Source organism: Narcine bancroftii, chromosome 1, assembly GCF_036971445.1.
Source record: "Narcine bancroftii isolate sNarBan1 chromosome 1, sNarBan1.hap1, whole genome shotgun sequence".
NCBI lineage: Eukaryota > Metazoa > Chordata > Chondrichthyes > Torpediniformes > Narcinidae > Narcine > Narcine bancroftii.
This window is the reverse complement of record NC_091469.1, coordinates 27,466,965-27,487,369: the sequence shown is the minus strand read 5'-3', so window position 1 is coordinate 27,487,369 and position 20,405 is coordinate 27,466,965. Positions and strand designations below refer to the sequence as shown.

The following is a 20,405-nucleotide window of genomic DNA, read 5'->3' as shown; positions in this document are numbered from 1 at the left end:
TGCAATTTATTCAGTTATTGAGGTATGATTTTGCATGTTACCTCTTGTTAATGAGGAGTAACGGTTCCCAGCAGTATATCAAGTTGAAATTTAATTTCACGGAAAGCTTGGAAGGCATCCTGTGAAAGTATCATTTGTGCATGCACACTGCTTATGTTTTTGAACACCTTCATTGTCAAGCAACTTCCTGCCATTTCAGATATTATGAAGTAATACAGAGCTGAAGGTAGGTTCTGAGATGTGACTTTGTCCCTCCCCAATCCCCACTCTCACCTTGCACTGACTGGGATAACTTTGGTAGATCTGTGTTAAGAATTGAAAAAGCGTTACATCCCTTCCAAAATGTTTCAAAGGTTTAACATAGATATTTTGAAATGTTGGGAGTGTAACCACCAACCTCATAAACAGCAATATGACAATGACCAAGTGATTTTTTTTATTACAAATATTGAGTGATAGATAAATACTGGCCAGGATGCTAAGGAAAACTTCCCTGATCTTAAAACAGTACCAGAGGAACAACTATACTCACGGAGAATGCAGTATTTCTCACTAAGGTGGGTGAGATTTTCTTTTGTCCACGGGCATGGTCTTGGACCCAGAGCTTTTTACAAGTTGTCATGAACTGGCCAGTTTCCATTGTGGTGAAGGCCAGGTGCCCTGTTTCAGAGTTGGGGAACTATTAAAAACACTTCTTGCCTCCTCTTGCAATTATGTTGCAGTTAGATTTATATGAAATGAAGGACTATTTTGGTAGCTAGTTTGTACACAGCAAGGTTTCACAATTGTAGTGTGCTAAAGTGAAATTAGTTAATTTGGCACAGCCTGTATATTTACCTTCTGAGATTGGTGGTTCATCTATATTGGGGGGGATTTTAAATTAATTATCTGATCTTTACAGGTCCAAGCAAAAATAGAGGCTGCTGTGTCATTTTTGTTGCCATTGGATGACGTTGATGGGATCCACCCATCTATAATCAAAAGAACGTGTAGAGTACTGACATGGTCTTCAAGGTAGCACACTGGACTTCAATTTGTATAGCTGCACCTTTAATGTAGTAAGCCATTCCAATGCTCCGTAAACAACATACCAGCCAAAGGAGATGTATCAAGATATCCTGAAGTATGATAGGAAAGGAAGGGATTTTTAGGAAGAAATTTCAGAGCATAGCACTTAGGCAGCTGAAGGTGTGGTTACCATTCATGGCTTTGGAAATAATATTTCCTTGTTTTCTTTTGCTGTAGGAATGGAATGGCATTGAATCCTGGTATGAATTACAATTGGAGAATATTGTGAGAGGATGGTGATAAAAGTAATTATATAAACCACCAATTTATATGTTACAAATGCCCATCTCTGCTAGTTGAACCCACGCTGTTACTCACATATCAGGGCTGCTCCAATAATCCACACCAATGACTAGTTCCACCCTTTATCCATGAGTCCCTTGAATCTTTTTCTGAAGCTGTACTAATTGAATGAAGCAAAACCTGATTAAAGGTTGACAATGTGCTTTCTTTTGGAGAGACAAGAAGGAGAAGACATGAGTTCAGAGAAAGAGGTAAAATGTTTAGGTGGAAACATTAAGGGGAACAACTTCTCTCAAAGGGTGGTGAGAGTGTGAAACAAGCTGCCAGAAGAGGTGGTGGATGTAGGTTCGATTCAAGAGAAATTTGGTGAAGGTGAAGCCATGGAGAAACTTAGAAGCGTGGATACAAAACAAAATTAAGGTGGTGCTTAACTAGAAACTAGAGTAGGCCCGATGAAAATCAAAGCTCATGTATTGCTATTGCTCTGTCATTGGATGCGAGATTCTGCGTGCTTCACCAATTGTCCAGTTTAACTGTGCTGACACACCATTAAATTAGAGGAAAATCATGTGATTAGCTGTGATTGAGTACATGGCAATTGACATCACTGAGATTCTAGTCTTCTACTCCCCATGAGTCTGAAATGACTCCTACAGAAAGTTGAGGTGCATAATGGTAAACAGGAGGAGCCTATTTCCTATAGGCTTTATGAGCCAGGTAATGGGCAGCAGGAACAGAAGCAACTCAGGACTTTTCTACCCCCAATGAGTGGTGTCAGGACTGGAATTTGTTGCCAAAAGGACACTAGAGACATCATTGCCACATTTACAAACAAGAACAGTTGACATGCTGTAACCTGCTGCTTGGCTAATTATCAAAGATCAGAAAGTGAGATTAGCCCTCTTGGCTGATAGTGGCTGTTAACAGCAATGGATAGATTACATTTTAAGGTGCACCTACTTTTAAATTGCTTTTGCATTAGAACTGAGGGTGACCTTCTGGATTAATCACTTTTGTATTCTCCTGATGGAAGTTGGTGTTCACATAGTCATTGAGAGTTCATGGTATGTAGAATACCAGAAGCTCTTTGATTTACAAGAGCTTGTGACTTGAGTCATAGACTGAGAAGGGGCAGCCATTCAGCTATGGCTCTGGTATCTAATTTTTCAGACTTGCAGCATGCTAACAGGCCATTTTAGCCCACGAATCTTTGCTGCGCCAATTTACATCCAATTAACCAACACCCCCCGGTACGTTTTAATGGTGGGAGGAAACTGGAGCACTGGAGGAAATCCATGCAGACACAAGGATAATGTACAAACTCAGTATAGTGCAGAATTCGAACCCTGGTCCCGATCACTGGTGCTGTAAAGGCGTTGTGCTAACCGTTACGCCAACCATGCCACATCCACTTATTCCAACAATACCCCTAGTTCCCTCGTCAAGGCATGGAGCACTGACACCCTTCATCCCAAAGGAACTCTGGGACTGTGAGTTTGTGTTTGTGCATAGAGATACACAGGGGCCTCCTTTAAAGTGGCTTTATGAGGGCCCCTTCAAAACAATTGTACAATCTTTGTACTGGACATTGGGGGGGAATCCAGAGACACTTACGATTGACCGACTAAAGCCCACTCATCTCTACCTGGATAGGTCCTTGCCACAACCCCTGATGCAAAGGTGCGGACAACTGACCAAGAGCGGTGGACGGTAAAGGCACTTCTGGGGGTGGGGGTGGGAGGGGGTTAGGCATGTAGTGGCTCACAGGAGGCTTAATTGAACTGGCTCGGGAGGTTCCGAGTGATGAGACGACGTCATTTGAAACACGTGGGGTTTTAAAAAGCTGCGCATGACTAATTAAATGACTTTTACTGAACTTCAACTCGACCATGTCTGTTCATTTTCTCGTTCTTCATTTCACACTGCAACATAGTTACTACAATAGACTCCAAGGGCTAAATGGCCACTTGTATCATAAGTTTATTTGATTTTCTGTCTGCTTGTGGACACAATATGTGCTTTTCTCCCTCTCAAGAATGCAATGAAAGTTGTCAGATATCTTGTAATTGGAGGGAAGATAGAAACATTTCCAGAAGTGAAAAGATTAAATGTAAAATTGATCTTTGTGGAGGGAGTGGGGTAGGGAAAGCAAATTCACAAGGAAGACAATAAACCGAAGAAATGACCTCAATCCATGTTACATTATCATTTAATTTGTATCATGGAAAGTTTCCATGTCTGATTCAACATTGCACTTTAATTGAATATTTTTGTTTTGACTAGTTTGTCAATAAAGGGAGACAACCTCATTGTTTGACATTCTGTTGCTCACTTGTGGTGAATGGATGAAACTTTTATCCCTTGTTTGTCTTTAGAGACAACAAGGGATGAAACTTTTTCTAGAAAAAGCAACGCTTTTCCCATTATTGCCAAGTTTTCATTTGGGATTAAGGAGTCGAGTTGAGAGATGACAGTTATAGGCAAATAGCATAATGCCCTTGGCATTCATGTTATTTTAAGGATTTGTTAGTTTACACACTTAATGCTCTTTAAGCTTGCCATTGCATTGAGAGCTTAGAGCAGAAAATTAGCATTGGTGGCCTTTGAACAATGAGATCATTTTTATTGGAATGCCAAACAATCCCTTTTACCCAGAATAGGAGCAGTTTTAACTGTTCATCACATGCCAGTGTTTTTAAGTGTAAGTTTAATTGTCATATTATATATAACACTGTAGGAAGGGCTCTTCTGTGAGCAATCTAATAGGTCAACTCTGACATTCATACAGCTATATAGAATAGAAAAACAAGAGCACAATTATGGTGTTAACAATGAAATTATTTTCAAGCAATAAGGAGATTTAAAAGGGAAATGCTAGTGTCATAGAAAGTGTTGGAGTGCAGGAAAACAAATCCTCTCCCATGTATTTTATGAAGAGAGAATTTGCTAGGTGCAGCTCAAGATTTCCCCATGCTTCTCAGGACCCATTGTGTTAGAGGCTTTAATAGTGTCATCTTTTTTCCCCTGTGAATTCAATCTCCCAATCTATGACTGAACTTCCTCTAATTTGATCTCTTTTCTTCACTGTTGACCAGTTTCTTTCTCAGTCTTATTTGGTCTCATTGTTCACTCAGCTCCTGATATTCCTCTACTCTTTTGGTGCTTGCTATCCACTTTTAATTATTGGAATAAAATGTTTCATGTTCATGGAAGCAGGAAATTGACTAGCAGCCAGATTGAATCCTCCGATGAGGGATTAAGGTTGGTCAGTGCTGGGGGGCATGGCAAGATGGTGTAAAGATCAGACATGTAATCTCTGCCCTCTCTGGTCAGATTTTTAAATGCCCATTTTTTAACCCTTCAATTTTAATTTTAAAACTTTAATTTTTAGTTTGATATTTTGGTGAGCTATTATGGCTACTAATGTAAAAAAAACTAAGTCTCAGTTACAAAAGAAAATACAGTTTTGAAGTGCAGAAGAATTGGGGCCTAAACAACCTGGAACAGCCTCGGATCCGTTTTCAGCGATTTCCCCAAGCTTCAACGATCGCCGGTGGAAACAAAACCTAAGGTAACAGTTTCTCATCAGTCTCAAGATGGCGCTGGTTCGACCCGTTCTGCGGAGGAAGGAGTGCGCTCCCGAGAAGTCAGGCATGACTCTGGAGGCCTGCTACAAAGAACTTTCCCGTTGTAAGAGACGGGAGCGCGGAGGAAGAAGATCCCGACGGCAGACACGCAATCTGCAGCGATTATGCGCTTGGGTGGCACTGTTAACTACAGAGAATTCCGTAATGTTATTAAAAAATGGTCTGCGGGGGGGGACGACAGTGACGATCCCCTGAGGAAGTCGGGGAGTCGTCGTTGGGTGTCCAAACCCGCAGCAAAACGATCAGAATGCTACCTTTTGAAGAGCAACAAGAAGAGGACTTACTTTATTCTGCCACTGTACAGGAAATGGAAGAAGAGGTGGAAGAGAGTGAGTTACAAATCATAGAACCGGATCCTGCATTCCAAACTGCACTTCAGCCTGTTTATATGATGCTTGAAGGTATTGCTTCCTATCTGGATGTTATTACTGCTCAATTGAATCAGGTGGTTCAAATGAATATTGATATAATTTCAGACTTAAATGTGGTTAAGGCAGAAGTTAAAGAAAACAGGGAAAATTTCAAAAAATTTGAAGCTCCTTTTTCTGAATGTAACCAAAAGGTACAATCCAATACAGAAACAATAGTGAAGGAGGAAAAATCAGTTAAAGACTTAGGAGCCCAGGAAAAAGAATTAACAAGAAAAATTGACTATTTGGAAAATCAAAGCAGAAGAAATAATGTGAAAATTGTGGGTTTGCCAGAAGGTATAGAAGGTCAAAATCCCATTAAATAAAAAAAAAATTGGATTCCCCAAATGTTGGGGGAAGAGTCCTTTCCTGATAGATTGGTATTGGAAAGAGCACAGAGAGCTTTAAGAAGACCACCTTTATCTGGTCAGCCGCCAAGAGCTGTGATAGTTCGTTGTTTGAATTGTTTGGATAGAGAGACAATCCTTCGACTTGCAGTTCAAAATGCAAGACAAAGACAAGCCCCAATGATGGTTCAGAATAGAAGAGTTTTCTTCTATCCTAATCTTCAGACGCCGACGTGAATTTAATTCAGTTAAAGATGCTTTATGGCGTAAAGGTTACAAATTTACTTTTCGTTATCCTGCTGTGTTGAAAGTGTTTTATGGAAACTATCAGTTTCAATTCTTTGAGAGTGAGCATGAGGCAATGGTTTTTGCTAATTCATTACCGGATATCAGAGGACAAAGAAAGAGTCCACCATTACCTCCTAAAAGAAAATCGGATGGACTTGGAAATGGACAAAATGACAGAAATGGAAAGCATGGGAATGGGAAAAATAGGAATGGAAAGAGTTCATCTACTCTTAAAATTAGTTCACCATCTGGACTGGAATCTTGAGGCTGAATTTAAAAAAAAAAAAAATTTTTTTTGTAATATGTTAATATTTCTGACTGGCTGAGGAGGAGGGGATTGCATTAACTTCTTTGTTAGACATCAGTCACTAGTGGGTAATCCACACCCAGTTTTTTTAGGGAGTTACTACCTTTTGGTAGTTCTTTTGTTGTTTTTTTCTTAATAACGAATATTATTTCTATTTGGAGGGCCTATATATTTTAATTTAAGAAAATTTTTCTTTTTTTTCTTTGTTATTATTAATTTTTTGACTATTTTTGGTATTTAGTAATTATATTAGATATGTTGAATTTGAAATTTGCCACCTTTAATGTTCAAGGATTAAATAATACGATCAAGCATAAGCGAGTTTTGGCTTACATTAAAAAGATGAAGATTGATATTGCTTTTTTACAGGAGACGCATCTAAATGAAAAAGAAAATATAAAATTGAAGAGGGATTGGGTTGGACATGTTTTTTTTTTCTTCATTTAATTCCAAAGCTAAGGGAGTAGCAATTTTGATACATAAAAATTTATCTTCTGAATTGCAATCAATAGAAATGAATGCAGGACGTATTCTTAAGTTGAATTGTAAGATTTTTAATGAATTTTGGACTTTACTTAACATTTATGCACCAAATGTGGATGATGAAGTATTTATTTCGGATGCATTTTTGCTTTTGGGACAAACTAATGAATATGTTTTGGTTGGAGGAGATTTTAATTGTGTTTTTGAACCTTTACTAGATAAATTTCCAAAAAATGTTAAAAAATCTAAAATGGCAATTCAAATTTGAGCTTTGATGAAAGATTTTAATTTAGTGGACATCTGGCGACGTCTTAACCCAACAGAGAAGGATTTTTCTTTTTATTCATTTAGACATGAATCTTTTTCTAGAATTGATTTTTTTTTTAGTATCGGCACATTTACAGGGGAAAACAATGCAAGCAGAATATAAAAGTATGGTAATTTCAGATCATTCTTTGTTGTATTTTACTTATGAGAGTTCTGAAAAAGTTTGTGTAGCTTCTCGTTGGAGATTTAATACGATGTTGTTAAAAAAAGTGGAATTTATTGAATTTGTTAAGAAACAAATTAATCTCTTTTTGGAAGGTTGGTCAGTGCTCACAATTCTTTAGGAGAATGCAAGATGGTCTTGATGAAGTAGACACAACTCTGAAGGTTTTGGACAGGGAAGATGCCAGAGCGAGGTGACACAGTCATGGGATAGGTGTTGATCATTGAGATGAAAAGAAATAGCTCCACGGCTTAAGCCATGAATCTTTAGCTCCTTTTTCACTGGCACCTTGTCCCAGGAATTGATGGCCACTTTGCTGATCAAGGGTACAGTGGGAAAGCAAATCAATCGGCATGCCAGCGTCAAATCATGCAAAATCTTGCCTGGGATTGATGGACTTGACTCCTATTCACATTCTCAGCATCAGCTGATGATTAACCCAGTGGGGAAAAAGGACAAGTCTCCGGTTGAACGTAGACTCTAATATCCACAGGGATGTGAAAGCAGGAAGTGTCCTGGTTAAAAATGGCCCAGTGGGAACATCAAAAACGTCTTCTTTAACCGGAACACTGAACGGCCAATTTAACTTGGATGCTAGTGCAAAAAGAGCTTTTGATACTTACAATGCCTTATCAGTGAAAAATATTTGTCTGAAATTAGGTTATTGCCTGAATTGGCAAACATATCTAATGAAGCAAGATTGACTGAGCTAAGGCTTTTCTCTTTGAGAGGCAAAGGATGAGAGGAAGCTTGGCGAAGGTACACAAGATGGTGAGAGGCATAGATAGGGTGGACAGTCTGCAGCTATTTTCCTGGGCTAATGATACCACATACTCTAGGTCATCAGTTTGTGAGGGGAGGGAAGTTTAGGGGAGATGTGGGAGTTAAGTTTTTTGCACAGAAAATGGTTGGTGGGTGTCTGGAATACATTGCCGGGGTGGTGGTAGAGGCTAGTACAATAGAGACATTTAGAAGTCTCTTAGACGGGCACATTGATGCAAGAAAACTAGAGGGTTGAGTTAGTGAAAGATTGTTGTGGAGTAGGTTTATCCAGGCCAACACAGGATGTGGAGCAAAGGTCCTGTCCTGTGCTGCAATGTTTGATCTTAGAAAATCAGATGTGTTTTCAGTTGGTGACCAAGGAAAGCAAAACAGGTAATATCTTTGCAAAGGGACTTTGATCTTAATGGTGCTTGACTTCCTAAGCATTTCCTCTATTATCTGTTTTCAGACTTCCAGTGTATGGAGTATTTTTGAGTTGTGTTCAAGATCAAGATCAATTTTTTTTTGTCACTGAGGGAAATGAGGGCTTTGGGGATTGGTCAAGAATGTCGAATTGATGGTCAAGGATCAACTTATTTTAATTAATGGTGCCTCGAGCTTCAGGGGCCAAGTGATCGAAGCCTGTTCTAGTTTCTTGTGCGTAAGCAATGTACATGGAGAGATGTCCCATTCCAACAATGTGTGGCTCACTTGTCACTGCACACCTGGGAGAGTTCAGGGGCACATAGTTCAGCTGGGAGGTAATGGTGTTGAGTGTGTCCTGGTGTCCACTATATAGATATGATGACATAATGCCCCAACAAGATCTGAATTAAAAAAAAATGTGGAAATGTTTACTTGTAAAGCACTGTGTATTGATTCATGTATTTTTATTACTGGCAGTAAGTTCTTGCCATTTTCATTTTAGATCCCCAAGATGGAAGAACAGTGTTTCTACAATGAAACCGTTGCGTTTTTTTACAACAACAGTAAGAAGCATCTGGCAACAGAATGGAATACAATCAGCAAGCTGGTCATGGGCCTAGGCATCACAGTCTGCATCTTCATCATGCTTGCCAACCTACTTGTAATGATTGCCATCTATGTAAACCGTCGGTTCCACTTTCCTATTTATTACCTGATGGCCAACTTGGCAGCTGCGGACTTCTTTGCCGGCCTGGCGTACTTTTACCTCATGTTCAACACGGGACCCAACACCCGCAGGCTGAGTGTCAGCACGTGGCTGCTCCGTCAGGGCCTCATTGACACCAGCCTGACTGCCTCGGTGGCCAACCTGCTGGCCATTGCCATTGAGAGGCATATCACTGTCTTTCGGATGCAGCTCCACACCAGGATGAGCAACCGGAGGGTGGTGGTGGTGATTGTGGTGATCTGGACCATGGCCATCGTTATGGGAGCAATCCCTAGCGTGGGCTGGAATTGCATCTGCGACATCAAGATCTGCTCTACCATGGCTCCCCTCTACAGCAGCTCCTACTTGGTTTTCTGGGCCATCTTCAACCTGGTCACCTTTGTTGTCATGGTAATCCTCTACGCCCATATCTTTGTCTACGTGCGTCAGAGGACTATGAGAATGTCACGCCACAGTTCAGGACCCCGCAGAAACCGTGATACCATGATGAGCCTGTTGAAGACTGTTGCTATAGTGCTTGGTAAGTCTTTCCTTTTCCCCTGGAGCTTTGCCAGAAGTTCACTGATGTCTATAATTCCTTTTGGGTTGTCGTCTTTCCCTCTCTGTCCTTCAGGTTAAAGTTTCACCCTAACAAGTTAATTAAAACACTAGAGTTACTGTTCACAGTGAGCAGTAAGTTTGTAGCTGTTCAAAAGTGAAATGGTATTTCTTTTTTTGTAATGCTTTTAGGTTGTAGCACAGAGAAATAAGTGCTCCAGTGAGGTACAGACTTAGTTGCTTTTGTATGAGCTAAGAACAAACTGCTAGAGGAACTCAGTGGAGTGAGGTGGTATCCAGGGAGGGGAAATGGGCAGTCAGCGCTCCAGGTTGAAACCATGCTACAGGACGGGGGTCGTTGACCTGATGAATTCCTCCACCAGTTTGCCTTTTGCTCTGGATTGCATCATCTATAGCCTCTACTTTTGGATGAGACTTAAAACCGGGTTGAATTATCTCAAGAAAGGTCAGGAGAATTATGGCATGTTTTGTCAACAATTTATTAACAGCACTAAAAGGTATTGCTCTAGAAATGGGTCCGTTTTAATTTTCTTTATTGGTATTATGAATGACTCCCTGTAACACTGTTACAGGTTTGTGGACTGTTGCCCAGTTTCATGTGCAACATCATACTGAAACTAAGTTTCGCGTGTAGTATCATGTAGAATTCTCTGGATTCAACGCATTCATGCTGAAACTGATGGCTACTGTATTTGATGGCATATAAAACTTTTTTTAAAATCAAAAATACTCCCCGGGTCTTGCATGTGAAGTTGAAATTGGGGTGATAATGGTGAATAATTCCAACAGAGATCATTGTTGCTGCATGGCTCACCAGCATCACTGCCTTCATCATTAGGACCTGATGGAGGGCTGCCGGGAGACTCTACTGGCAGCACAATGTCAGTCTTCACACTGATCCCACCGCCTCGCTCTTCCCTGCCCACCCCCCGACAGACCCCCACCTATAAAATGACTGTCTATAATTGTTTTGTGCAGTGTTTCAGTGCCCCTCCCTCCCACTCAGCGCCGTTACCGTCACCATGGACATAGCAGAAACAGGTGTGTGTCCCTTCCACACTCAGTACACTTGTCCTAACGTTCGCTGTCAACTTGTACAATGCCAAATACAACATGCGGCAAATACAACAAGACCTCCTTGTCACCGTTTATCTTGACACATTGGCCACCCTTGCCATAAGTGCTATTTTGTATAGATGCGTCTCTGGGGAGGAGGTTCCTGGGGGGGGGGGAGGGTTAACACCATGTTACTGCACTGGGTGACACCAACCTTAGTGATGCCACTGCTTACCCGTAAATACACTTAAAAACATTTCTGAATCTCCCCTGCTGAAATCATGGTGGGGCGGTCGTTATTTTGCCCGTCGGTCTTGTATGCCATCAAATACATCGGGATTTTCTTTTCAAAATATTGCAACTTTTGAGATTGCCTTCAAATTGCTCTGAAAATGCAAAGTTTGGAGTTCATAATGGGGCATATCATTGCACAAACAACACTCATCCAGGCACAGAGGAGTAATGGTGTTTGATGATGGATGTTGAAATGATGGATAGGGTATCTGCAGGTGTAACAAGATGGCTGAGAGATCTGGACAACTTGGTGAACTGTAGTCCCATGAGGGAGCATGCCCCTTGTGCAAAGAGGACCCTTGTGGTTTGTCGCCGAGAGCTCCAGGTAGCAGCTGACTAAGAACATGTGTTTTAAGAGAAATGAAGTGTCTGAATGCCTGGACTCTTTAGGAAGCCTGCGACATAGATAACTGCTTATGGCCACTCTGCCTGGCATTGTGGGCTGAAGGAAAGGTTACATTTGAGTTGCGGGTGGGGGAAATGAGATGGGAATCAAGGGTCCCGGAAAGGATCTTCTTCTTGTCTTTTTTTTCCTCACTGGTATTACTTTTTCCTTCATACCAGATTTGCACATCTTCCCCTTCTTTGGCTTGGCTTCGCGGACGAAGATTTATGGAGGGGGTAAAAAAGTCCACGTCAGCTGCAGGCTCATTTGTGGCTGACCAGTCCGATGCGGGACAGGCAGACACGATTGCAGCGGTTGCAAGGGAAAATTGGTTGGTTGGGGTTGGGTGTTGGGTTTTTCCTCCTTTGCCTTTTGTCAGTGAGGTGGGCTCTGCGGTCTTCTTCAAAGGAGGCTGCTGCCCGCCAAACTGTGAGGCACCAAGATGCACGGTTTGAGGCGTTATCAGCCCACTGGCGGTGGTCAATGTGGCAGGCACCAAGAGATTTCTTTAGGCAGTCCTTGTACCTTTTCTTTGGTGCACCTCTGTCACGGTGGCCAGTGGAGAGCTCGCCATATAATACGATCTTGGGAAGGCGATGGTCCTCCATTCTGGAGACGTGACCCATCCAGCGCAGCTGGATCTTCAGCAGCGTGGACTCGATGCTGTCGACCTCTGCCATCTCGAGTACCTCGACGTTAGGGGTGTGAGCGCTCCAATGGATGTTGAGGATGGAGCGGAGACAACGCTGGTGGAAGCGTTCTAGGAGCCGTAGGTGGTGCCGGTAGAGGACCCATGATTCGGAGCCGAACAGGAGTGTGGGTATGACAACGGCTCTGTATACGCTTATCTTTGCTATACCACATGTTCCACATTCAGAACCAAATGCGGCGCATTTGTTTCAGTCATTGAAGGGGTGTTGTCTGCCGCACTTCCTGCAGGTCTTGGGGGTTTGCACTTTTCTTCTCTTTGCTGTGGGTGGGTCTGCATAGATAGGGATGTCATTTGCAACCTCGTGGCTTCAAAGGCTCTGTCTGTGTCTATAGCTGTGGCCAGCTTCAAGCTCTCCTTCCCTATAAGTGATTTTGTTCACTTTGGGATTGGCGCTGCACCCTTATTGGTTGATCAATCCTTCCTCTATATCCTTAAATCTGCATTTTGTAGCAATAATTTTTAGTCTAGTGTGGAAGTTATCAACAGTCTCATCAGTCTTTTGCATTATCCTTGAAATTCATAGTGTTTAATTCTTGGGTTCAATTTTGCAAGCCTCTGCTCTGGATCATTTTTCTCCACCTCTAAGCTCCAGCTGTTAAATAAGTCAAGGCTTCGCTCCCTTCTCCTCTGCTGTTTCATTTTTAAAATAGCCTTTGAATGTTAAATTGAACTTCAGCTGAAACTTCTTAAAAGATTCAACAATGTCTTCAGCCTCCCAGCCATTTTTTTCAGCAATGTTTTTCCCCTTCGTATTTCAGTGCCTTACAATCAATTGTATGGCTTTACTTTTGTTCTCTTATACTGCTGCCATCGTGTTATGTCTCTGCGTTACTTGGAAGGCTTCTTAAATAACTTAGAGATGCAAGATTCAAATAACAGAAGAGACTTACTAATGCATCCACGTGCCCGCGCGCATACACCCACCCACCCACCCCCAGTGGTGCACTACAGTGAGAAGGGTGTATTCTTACACAGTTATAAAATAGTTCACATTATACTGACAATATAACATAAGTTAATTCAATTCACTTCACACTCTCAAGGGCAATTTAATGCTGGCCTATTCAATGATGGCTTGGTCCAGCAGAACTTACTAAGGAACATTCTCTAGCGCATCTTGAAAGATGGTGAAAAGTGCCATGGAAATGCAGTTCTGATTTTCTTATTACACCCACAGCAAAAAGAATTTTAATACACTGCACATATGGCTCTTGAGGATGCATGTTTCACTATTAAAGTATTTCCAGTGGCTGTTTGTCAAGTTGTCCATGACTTATCTGTCATCCTTCAACTTGTCCAGTGTAAACACTTCTGTGCAATCTTGAGGAATGTGCTGAGTTAAAATCGAAAGCATTGTTTTAATTTATATTTTGCAACAGGGGAGACTTCTGCTTTGCTACGTGGATTTTATTGAACTAAAATCTATGATCCACATGCATAATATGTGCAGTGCATTTACTACCCTTTTTTCCACTTCATCCCATTTCCCCACTGCTTCTCCATCGGTGTTTTTTTAATATGAATTTGCCCTTGAGAAACACAAGAACTGCAGATGCTTGAACCTGGAGTGGAACAGATTAGGCAGCATTCATGAGGATTTTAATAGTGGGTGGGGGGCAAGCAAATGTAAAGACTGATATTCTCTTCCTTTACATTGCTTCATGTACCTTGAAGAAAGGTCCGAAAGTGGATTCAGGAGGTGAACTCCGATCCACCTAGGAGGATTGACCTGGGGGAGGGGGGGGGTTGGGTATAAATGGAAGCTGTTGGAAATGTTTGATCATTCCATGACTAATTTTATGATGGGTTTTTGAATCCATCATGTCATTGTTACATTTGAGGCTAAACAGAGAACAAATTGAGCATTGAGATATTACCATAATTACCCCATTGGCTGGACTTGGTCCAAAAGTGATTAAAAGAATTGCTGTTTTCTTTGCCATTTGTTATCAGTTTGGCAGGCGCCTGGTACGTAGAGGCTGTGTCATGCATCATAGTTTGAGTCTGTTTAACAACAGCTCCTCTCAGAAATATTGGAAGCGGCCCTTGTTTGAGATTGCGATGAAACAAGTGCCTTCATTTAGAAGAATTGTTATTTGGTGTGGGGCAGTGACACACTGAGCTATCTGTTTGCACTCATAATTCTACACGAGATCACTTGGCTGGCTAATAAGGAAATGGTAGATTTGGTCTGTTATCATCAGGAACGATTCAATGTTAACTTAGCACAAGATAAATTGCCAGAAAATCTGTGGGTCAGGCAGCATCTGTGGAGACAATTACATCATTTCTGGCTGAGAAGCTTAAGATAAGATGTGACTTAAAAGTGGTACCATTTTAAAAAAGAATTAAATCTTTTTTGCTCCAGCCACAGTGGTGTCTGCGTGTTCTTCCATTAGCTCTGTGTGTAGCACCTCGCTACAATTGGTGACCCCGATGGTCCAAGGTACTTTGGACCAGATATGGACTCTGGCAGCCCCTAACATTCTTCAGCCACCATCTCTGACCTCCAGAAGCCAATTAAAGTGCTTTTGACAGGGAACTCCTTGCCCTGTACCTGGCCATTCGCAACTTCAGATACTTCCTAGAGGGCAGGGTTTTTACAGCTTATACCAATCACCAGCCACTGACTTTTGCTCTTGCAAAGATTTCAGATTCTTGGTCCGCACATCAGCAATGGCACTTGTCATACATCTCTGAGTTCACGACTTGGGTCTGCACACCTCAGGCAAAAACAATATCGTTGCAGATACCCAATCGAGACTGTCCTTGAACTCTCTGATGGAAGGCATCGACTTTATGAAGCCGGCAACCATGCAGCAAATGGATGATGAGATCCCCAGTTACAGTACCGTGGTTTCTGGACTCCAATTAGAGGATATGCAATTGGGGTCTGAGGATCATAAGATCCTGTGCAATGTGTCCACTAGTCAACCCTGTCTGATAGTCCCTGCATCTTGGCAGCAGCCCATCTTTGACTCCATCCATGGACTCTCCCACCCTTCTATCTGAGCCATAATTAAGTTGATGTCCAGTAAATTTGTTTGGCATGGACTCCAGAACCCAGTCACGACAGGGGCGAAGAAGTGTCTGCAATGCCAGTCACACTAAAGCGCCCCTGCAGCAGTTTGCACCTGAGGCCCATCATTTTGACCACGTCCACGTAGATGTAGTTGGGCCCCTGCTAGTCTCGCAGGGATACCAATACCTCCACACTGTGGTGGACTGGTTCACTCAATGGCTAGAAGCTACCCTGCTGACAGAAATATCTGCAGGGTCGTGTGCCAGGGCATTCTTTACAAATTGGATGGTCTTTTTTGGACTTCTACACACATCACCAGATCATGGAGCCCAATTTACCTCCAGCCTATGGTCAGCTTTTGCAAAATTATGGGGGTCGCAACTCCAGCAGATGACTGCATCTCTTCCCCAGTCCAATGGCCTGGTGAAATGCTTCCACCAACATCTTAAATCAGGCTGATGACTCACCTCACTGGACCAAACTGGGTGGATGAACTACCTTGGGTGCTGCTTGGCATCTACACAGCTCCAAAAGATGATCTACAGTGCTCATCACCGAATTGGTTTATGGTTCACCCTTCATTGTTCCTGGAGATTTTGTGCCAGCCCCTCGGGGGCAAGAAGACCAGCCTTCTGTGGTGCTGAACAGGCTCTATGATAAATTAGGTAACCTGGCACCAATTCCTACTTCACGTCATGGTCAGCCATAGTCACGTGTTCCTGCAGACTAATGTACCTGTACTTTTGTTTTCGTGCTGAGGGGTGCGCACGGACCACCATTACAAAGGCTGTATGAGGGACCTTTCTGAGTGCTTAGAAACAATTGGTCCACTTTTGTTTTGGATGTCAGGGGCCAGGAAGAGATACCATGGACTACCTTAAGCTGGCCCATTTGGACTTAACTAGGCCAGTGAAATTTCCAGCCCCATTGCACTGAGGCAGACCTCCCACTCCATTGTGAACATCTGTGTTGATGGTTTGGGGGGAGGGGAGTGATGTAGCAGCACCAGCAACATGTAACAGTACCGCAATCACACAAACTGTTGGTCAAAATGTTGGACGCAGGGTTAAGACAGAACGGTGCTCAAGATGGCACCTGGTCACTTTCTTCAATGACCAGCAAAGCCACAAACAGGGGACATGGTGGGATGATGTAATTATATCACTTACAGCTGAGAAGCTTAGGGCAGGAAGTGACTTAAAAGAGGTGCCATTTTAAAAATTAAATCTTTCTTGCTCCAGCCACAGTGGTGTCTGTATGTTCTTCCATTAGCTCTGTGTGTAGCACCTCGCTACACCAGAGTCCAAAGAGTTAACTTGTCAAATTTAACATTGCAGTCTTTGCATTGACAAGTGTCCTTTTTTTCAAACTTTATTTAAAATATAGAAAAAGCATGACATACAGTATAGTAATAATCAAAAAAAGATTTTACAAAGATATATATAACACCCACCCCACCCTCCCACCCCTTCAGCCAGCTCCCTTAAGGGGAGCAACAAAAAAAAATAGATTATATATATAAAAAGAAAATATTATAAATGTTAATAACATTTCAAAGTATATCTAAATGCATTTATTTCAAATACGAAGACCACTTACTAACAAAAGAAGATTAATTATCAGGTAAATTATAAGTAATATTTTCCATGACAATACATACCTTCAATTCATTGTGCCAGCGTGATATATTAATCTCAGCATCATCTTTCCAAGTACTAGCAACACATTTATGTGCGACTGATAACACCAAATGTACAAAAGCAATTTGAATTTTGTCTAATCCCATTCCCCTTAAACAAATATAAATTTCTCAACAAAAAAAATCGTTGGATCTAATGGTAATATAAAATTATATAATTTTTCCAAAACTAATTCCTTGCCAAAATGTTTGAACTTTAACACAAGTCCAAACGGCATGTAGAAAAGTTCCAATACATGAGCCACACCTAAAACAAAAATCTGAATTACTAAACCCATTTTTTTTAGCTTTTCCGGGGTCAAATATAATTGATGTAAAAAATTATAATTAACCATTCCATATCTTACATTAGTCAATTTAATTACCTTGCCCTGACACATAGTCACCCAATCGTCTTCGAGAAAAATAAATACTAAATCACTCTCCCATTTAAGTTTAGATTTCTCCCAATCTGACTTATCCATACTATCTTGTAACAAATTATACAGAACTGAAATATAACCCTTTTTTGGTATAGAGGAAATCAAAGATTCAAATCTCAACAAAGTAGGAAAAATCATCTTTCTACCATAATTATCTTTTATCAAAGCTCTAAGTTGATAATATGCAAACAAAGAATTTACAGGTATATCTAATCTTTCTCTCAATTGATTAAAAGAAAGAAATTTCCCCTCTTCAAAACAATCTTGTGTTGTCTTTATACCTTTAGAGTCCCAAATCTTTAAATGATTATTAAACATTGAAAAATGAATAAGCTGATTATTTATACAATGGAGTTAAAATTGGTCATTTATGTTTTGACCCTAACACCCTGTTTTTTTTAATCAAAATCTTTAACAAATGTTTTAATATCGGCATATCATATTGCTGTAATAAAATTAAATTCCAACAAAATATAAATTCATGTATCTCAACCCTCGAAATACACGCCATCTCCACTTTAGCCCAGCTAGGAGGCTGATCTAAATCCATCAATCTACTAACAAACTTCAATTGGGCTGCTTTATAACAATTTTGAAAATGTGGTAGCTGTAGTTGCCCATTGCATACTTCAATGTAAGTCTATGCAATGCCACTCGAGGCTAATTTACCTTTCCATAAAAACTCTCGCACTGCTTTACTCAAATCTTGAAAAAAAAATCCCTTAGGAAGTAAACAAGGTATTGATTAAAATAAATATTGAATTTAAGGGAAAATATTCATTTTAATACAATTAACCTGATCAATCAAAATTAATGGAAGATCTTTCCACTTAATCAAATATGCTTTAATCCGTCTTAATATAGGTACATAATTTAATTGATATAATGATTGATAATTAGTATCCATAAACACACCTAAATATTTAATTTTACTTGTCCACCTTAATTTTGTAATAGTTTTAAATTCAGAATAATCTCTTTTATTCCAATTAACTTTATATCCCAATAATTCTCCAAATTTCAATAAACACTCTTGCAATTGTTTCAATGATCGTTCCGGTTCCGTCAAATATACCAACACATCGTCCACAAATTTTATATTCTTCATTCTTAACCCTTATCCCTCTAATTTTTACATTTTGTCTAATAGCCTGAGCTAACAGTTTAATAGCCAATGCAAATAAGGCTGGTGACAATGGGCAGCCCTGTCGAGTTGAATGAGTCAATTTAAATGGTAAAGAAATCTGTCCATTTGTCACCACCCTAGCAATCGGGTTCGTATATAAAGCCTTAACTCAACCAATAAAAAAAGGGCCGAATTTAAATTTCTCTAACATTTTAAATAAAAAATCCCACTTAACCCTATCAAAAGCTTTTTCTGCATCTAATGCAACCACCATAGGGCAGTTAGGTTGCTTTCGGTATGCGTTGACCAAAGTAATTTATCAAAATATATTGTCTGATGCATTTCTATTCTTAATAAAACCTGTTTGATCAATATGTACTAATTTAGGTAAATATTGAACAAGTCTATTAGCTAATACTTTCACTATAATTTCATAATCTACATTTAATAAAGAAATAGGTCTATATGAAGACATTTTTAATGGATCTCTATCTTGTTTTGGAATAACAGTTATTAAAGCACTTGAACATAATTCTGGTAACTTCTGATCTTCAGTGTCTTGATTCAACACTTCTCCAAAAACATTAGAGAAATCATCATAAAAATAGTTTATAAAATTCCACAGGGAATCCATCATCCCCTGGCAACTTTCCATTAGGCATTTCCTGAATAGCTTCCTTAATTTCAAAATCTGTAAATGGAAATTCCAAATTCTGAACATCATTTCCATCTAATACCGGTAAATTTAATTTAGATAAGTAAGAGTCAATAGAGCAATTATCCTGTTTCCCCTCAGAAGTATATAATTTTAGATAAATAAATAAAACTGGTCATTAATTTCCTGGGGTTTATAAGTAACTTTTGAATTCTTCTTAACAGCATTAATAGTCCAAGATGCCTGTTGAGCTTTCAATTGCCAAGCAAGTACCTTATGACCTCTTACCCCCAACTCATAATAACATTGTTTAGATCAATTAATTAAGTGCTCAAACTGATAAGTTTTAAACTATTATAACGTAATTTCAACCTCGCTAATGCAGCTTTTTTTAAATCTTCTGTTACACCTTTCTGAAAATCTTTCTCTAACTCAGCAATCTGATTTTCTAACTCTAAACCTTCTGCCATATATTGTTTGACTTTTGTAGAATAACTAATAATCTGCCCCTCAAATAAGCCTTTAAAGCATCCATATTACAAAATGGCTATCCACAGAATTAACATTCTCAGTCAAAAATAGAGATGTGCTCTTTAACAAAAGTAACAAACTCTTCTTTGTTTTTTTTTCAATAACATTGCATTAAACCTCCATCTAAATGATGGACGTACTACCTCCGAACTTTCACAAGAAAAAAGTAATAATGAATGATCTGATACAACTCTGCTTTTATACTCTGCTCATAATACTCTACCTTGAGTATTACCTTGAATACTCTACCAAAAATAAATCAATTCTAGAAAATTAATCATGTCATGAAGAGTAAAAAGAAAAATCTTTCTCTGTAGGATTCTTCTTTGGCTTGGCTTCGCAGACGAAGATTTATGGAGGGGGTAAAAAAGTCCACGTCAGCTGCAGGCTCGTTTGTGGCTGACAAGTCCGATGCGGGACAGGCAGACACGATTGCAGTGGTTGCAGGGGAAAATTGGTTGGTTGGGGTTGGGTGTTGGGTTTTTCCTCCTTTGCCTTTTGTCAGTGAGGTGGGCTCTGCGGTCTTCTTCAAAGGAGGTTGCTGCCCGCCAAACTGTGAGGCGCCAAGATGCACGGTTTGAGGCGTTATCAGCCCACTGGCGGTGGTCAATGTGGCAGGCACCAAGAGATTTCTTTAGGCAGTCCTTGTACCTTTTCTTTGGTGCACCTCTGTCACGGTGGCCAGTGGAGAGCTCGCCATATAACACGATCTTGGGAAGGCGATGGTCCTCCATTCTGGAGACGTGA

General features: G+C 40.4%; 1 protein-coding gene across 10 annotated transcripts in view; it reads left to right on the top strand.

Annotated features, from left to right (window-relative positions):
- lpar1 (lysophosphatidic acid receptor 1) overlaps positions 1 to 20,405 on the top strand; it is a 233,373-nt gene that overhangs the window by 51,353 nt on the left and 161,615 nt on the right. For all 10 annotated transcript variants that reach the window (XM_069922989.1, XM_069922980.1, XM_069922971.1 and 7 more), the window contains one exon: positions 8,974 to 9,718. In XM_069922989.1, the coding sequence (XP_069779090.1) occupies positions 8,974 to 9,718 (745 nt within the window). The remainder of the gene's footprint in view (positions 1 to 8,973; positions 9,719 to 20,405) is intronic.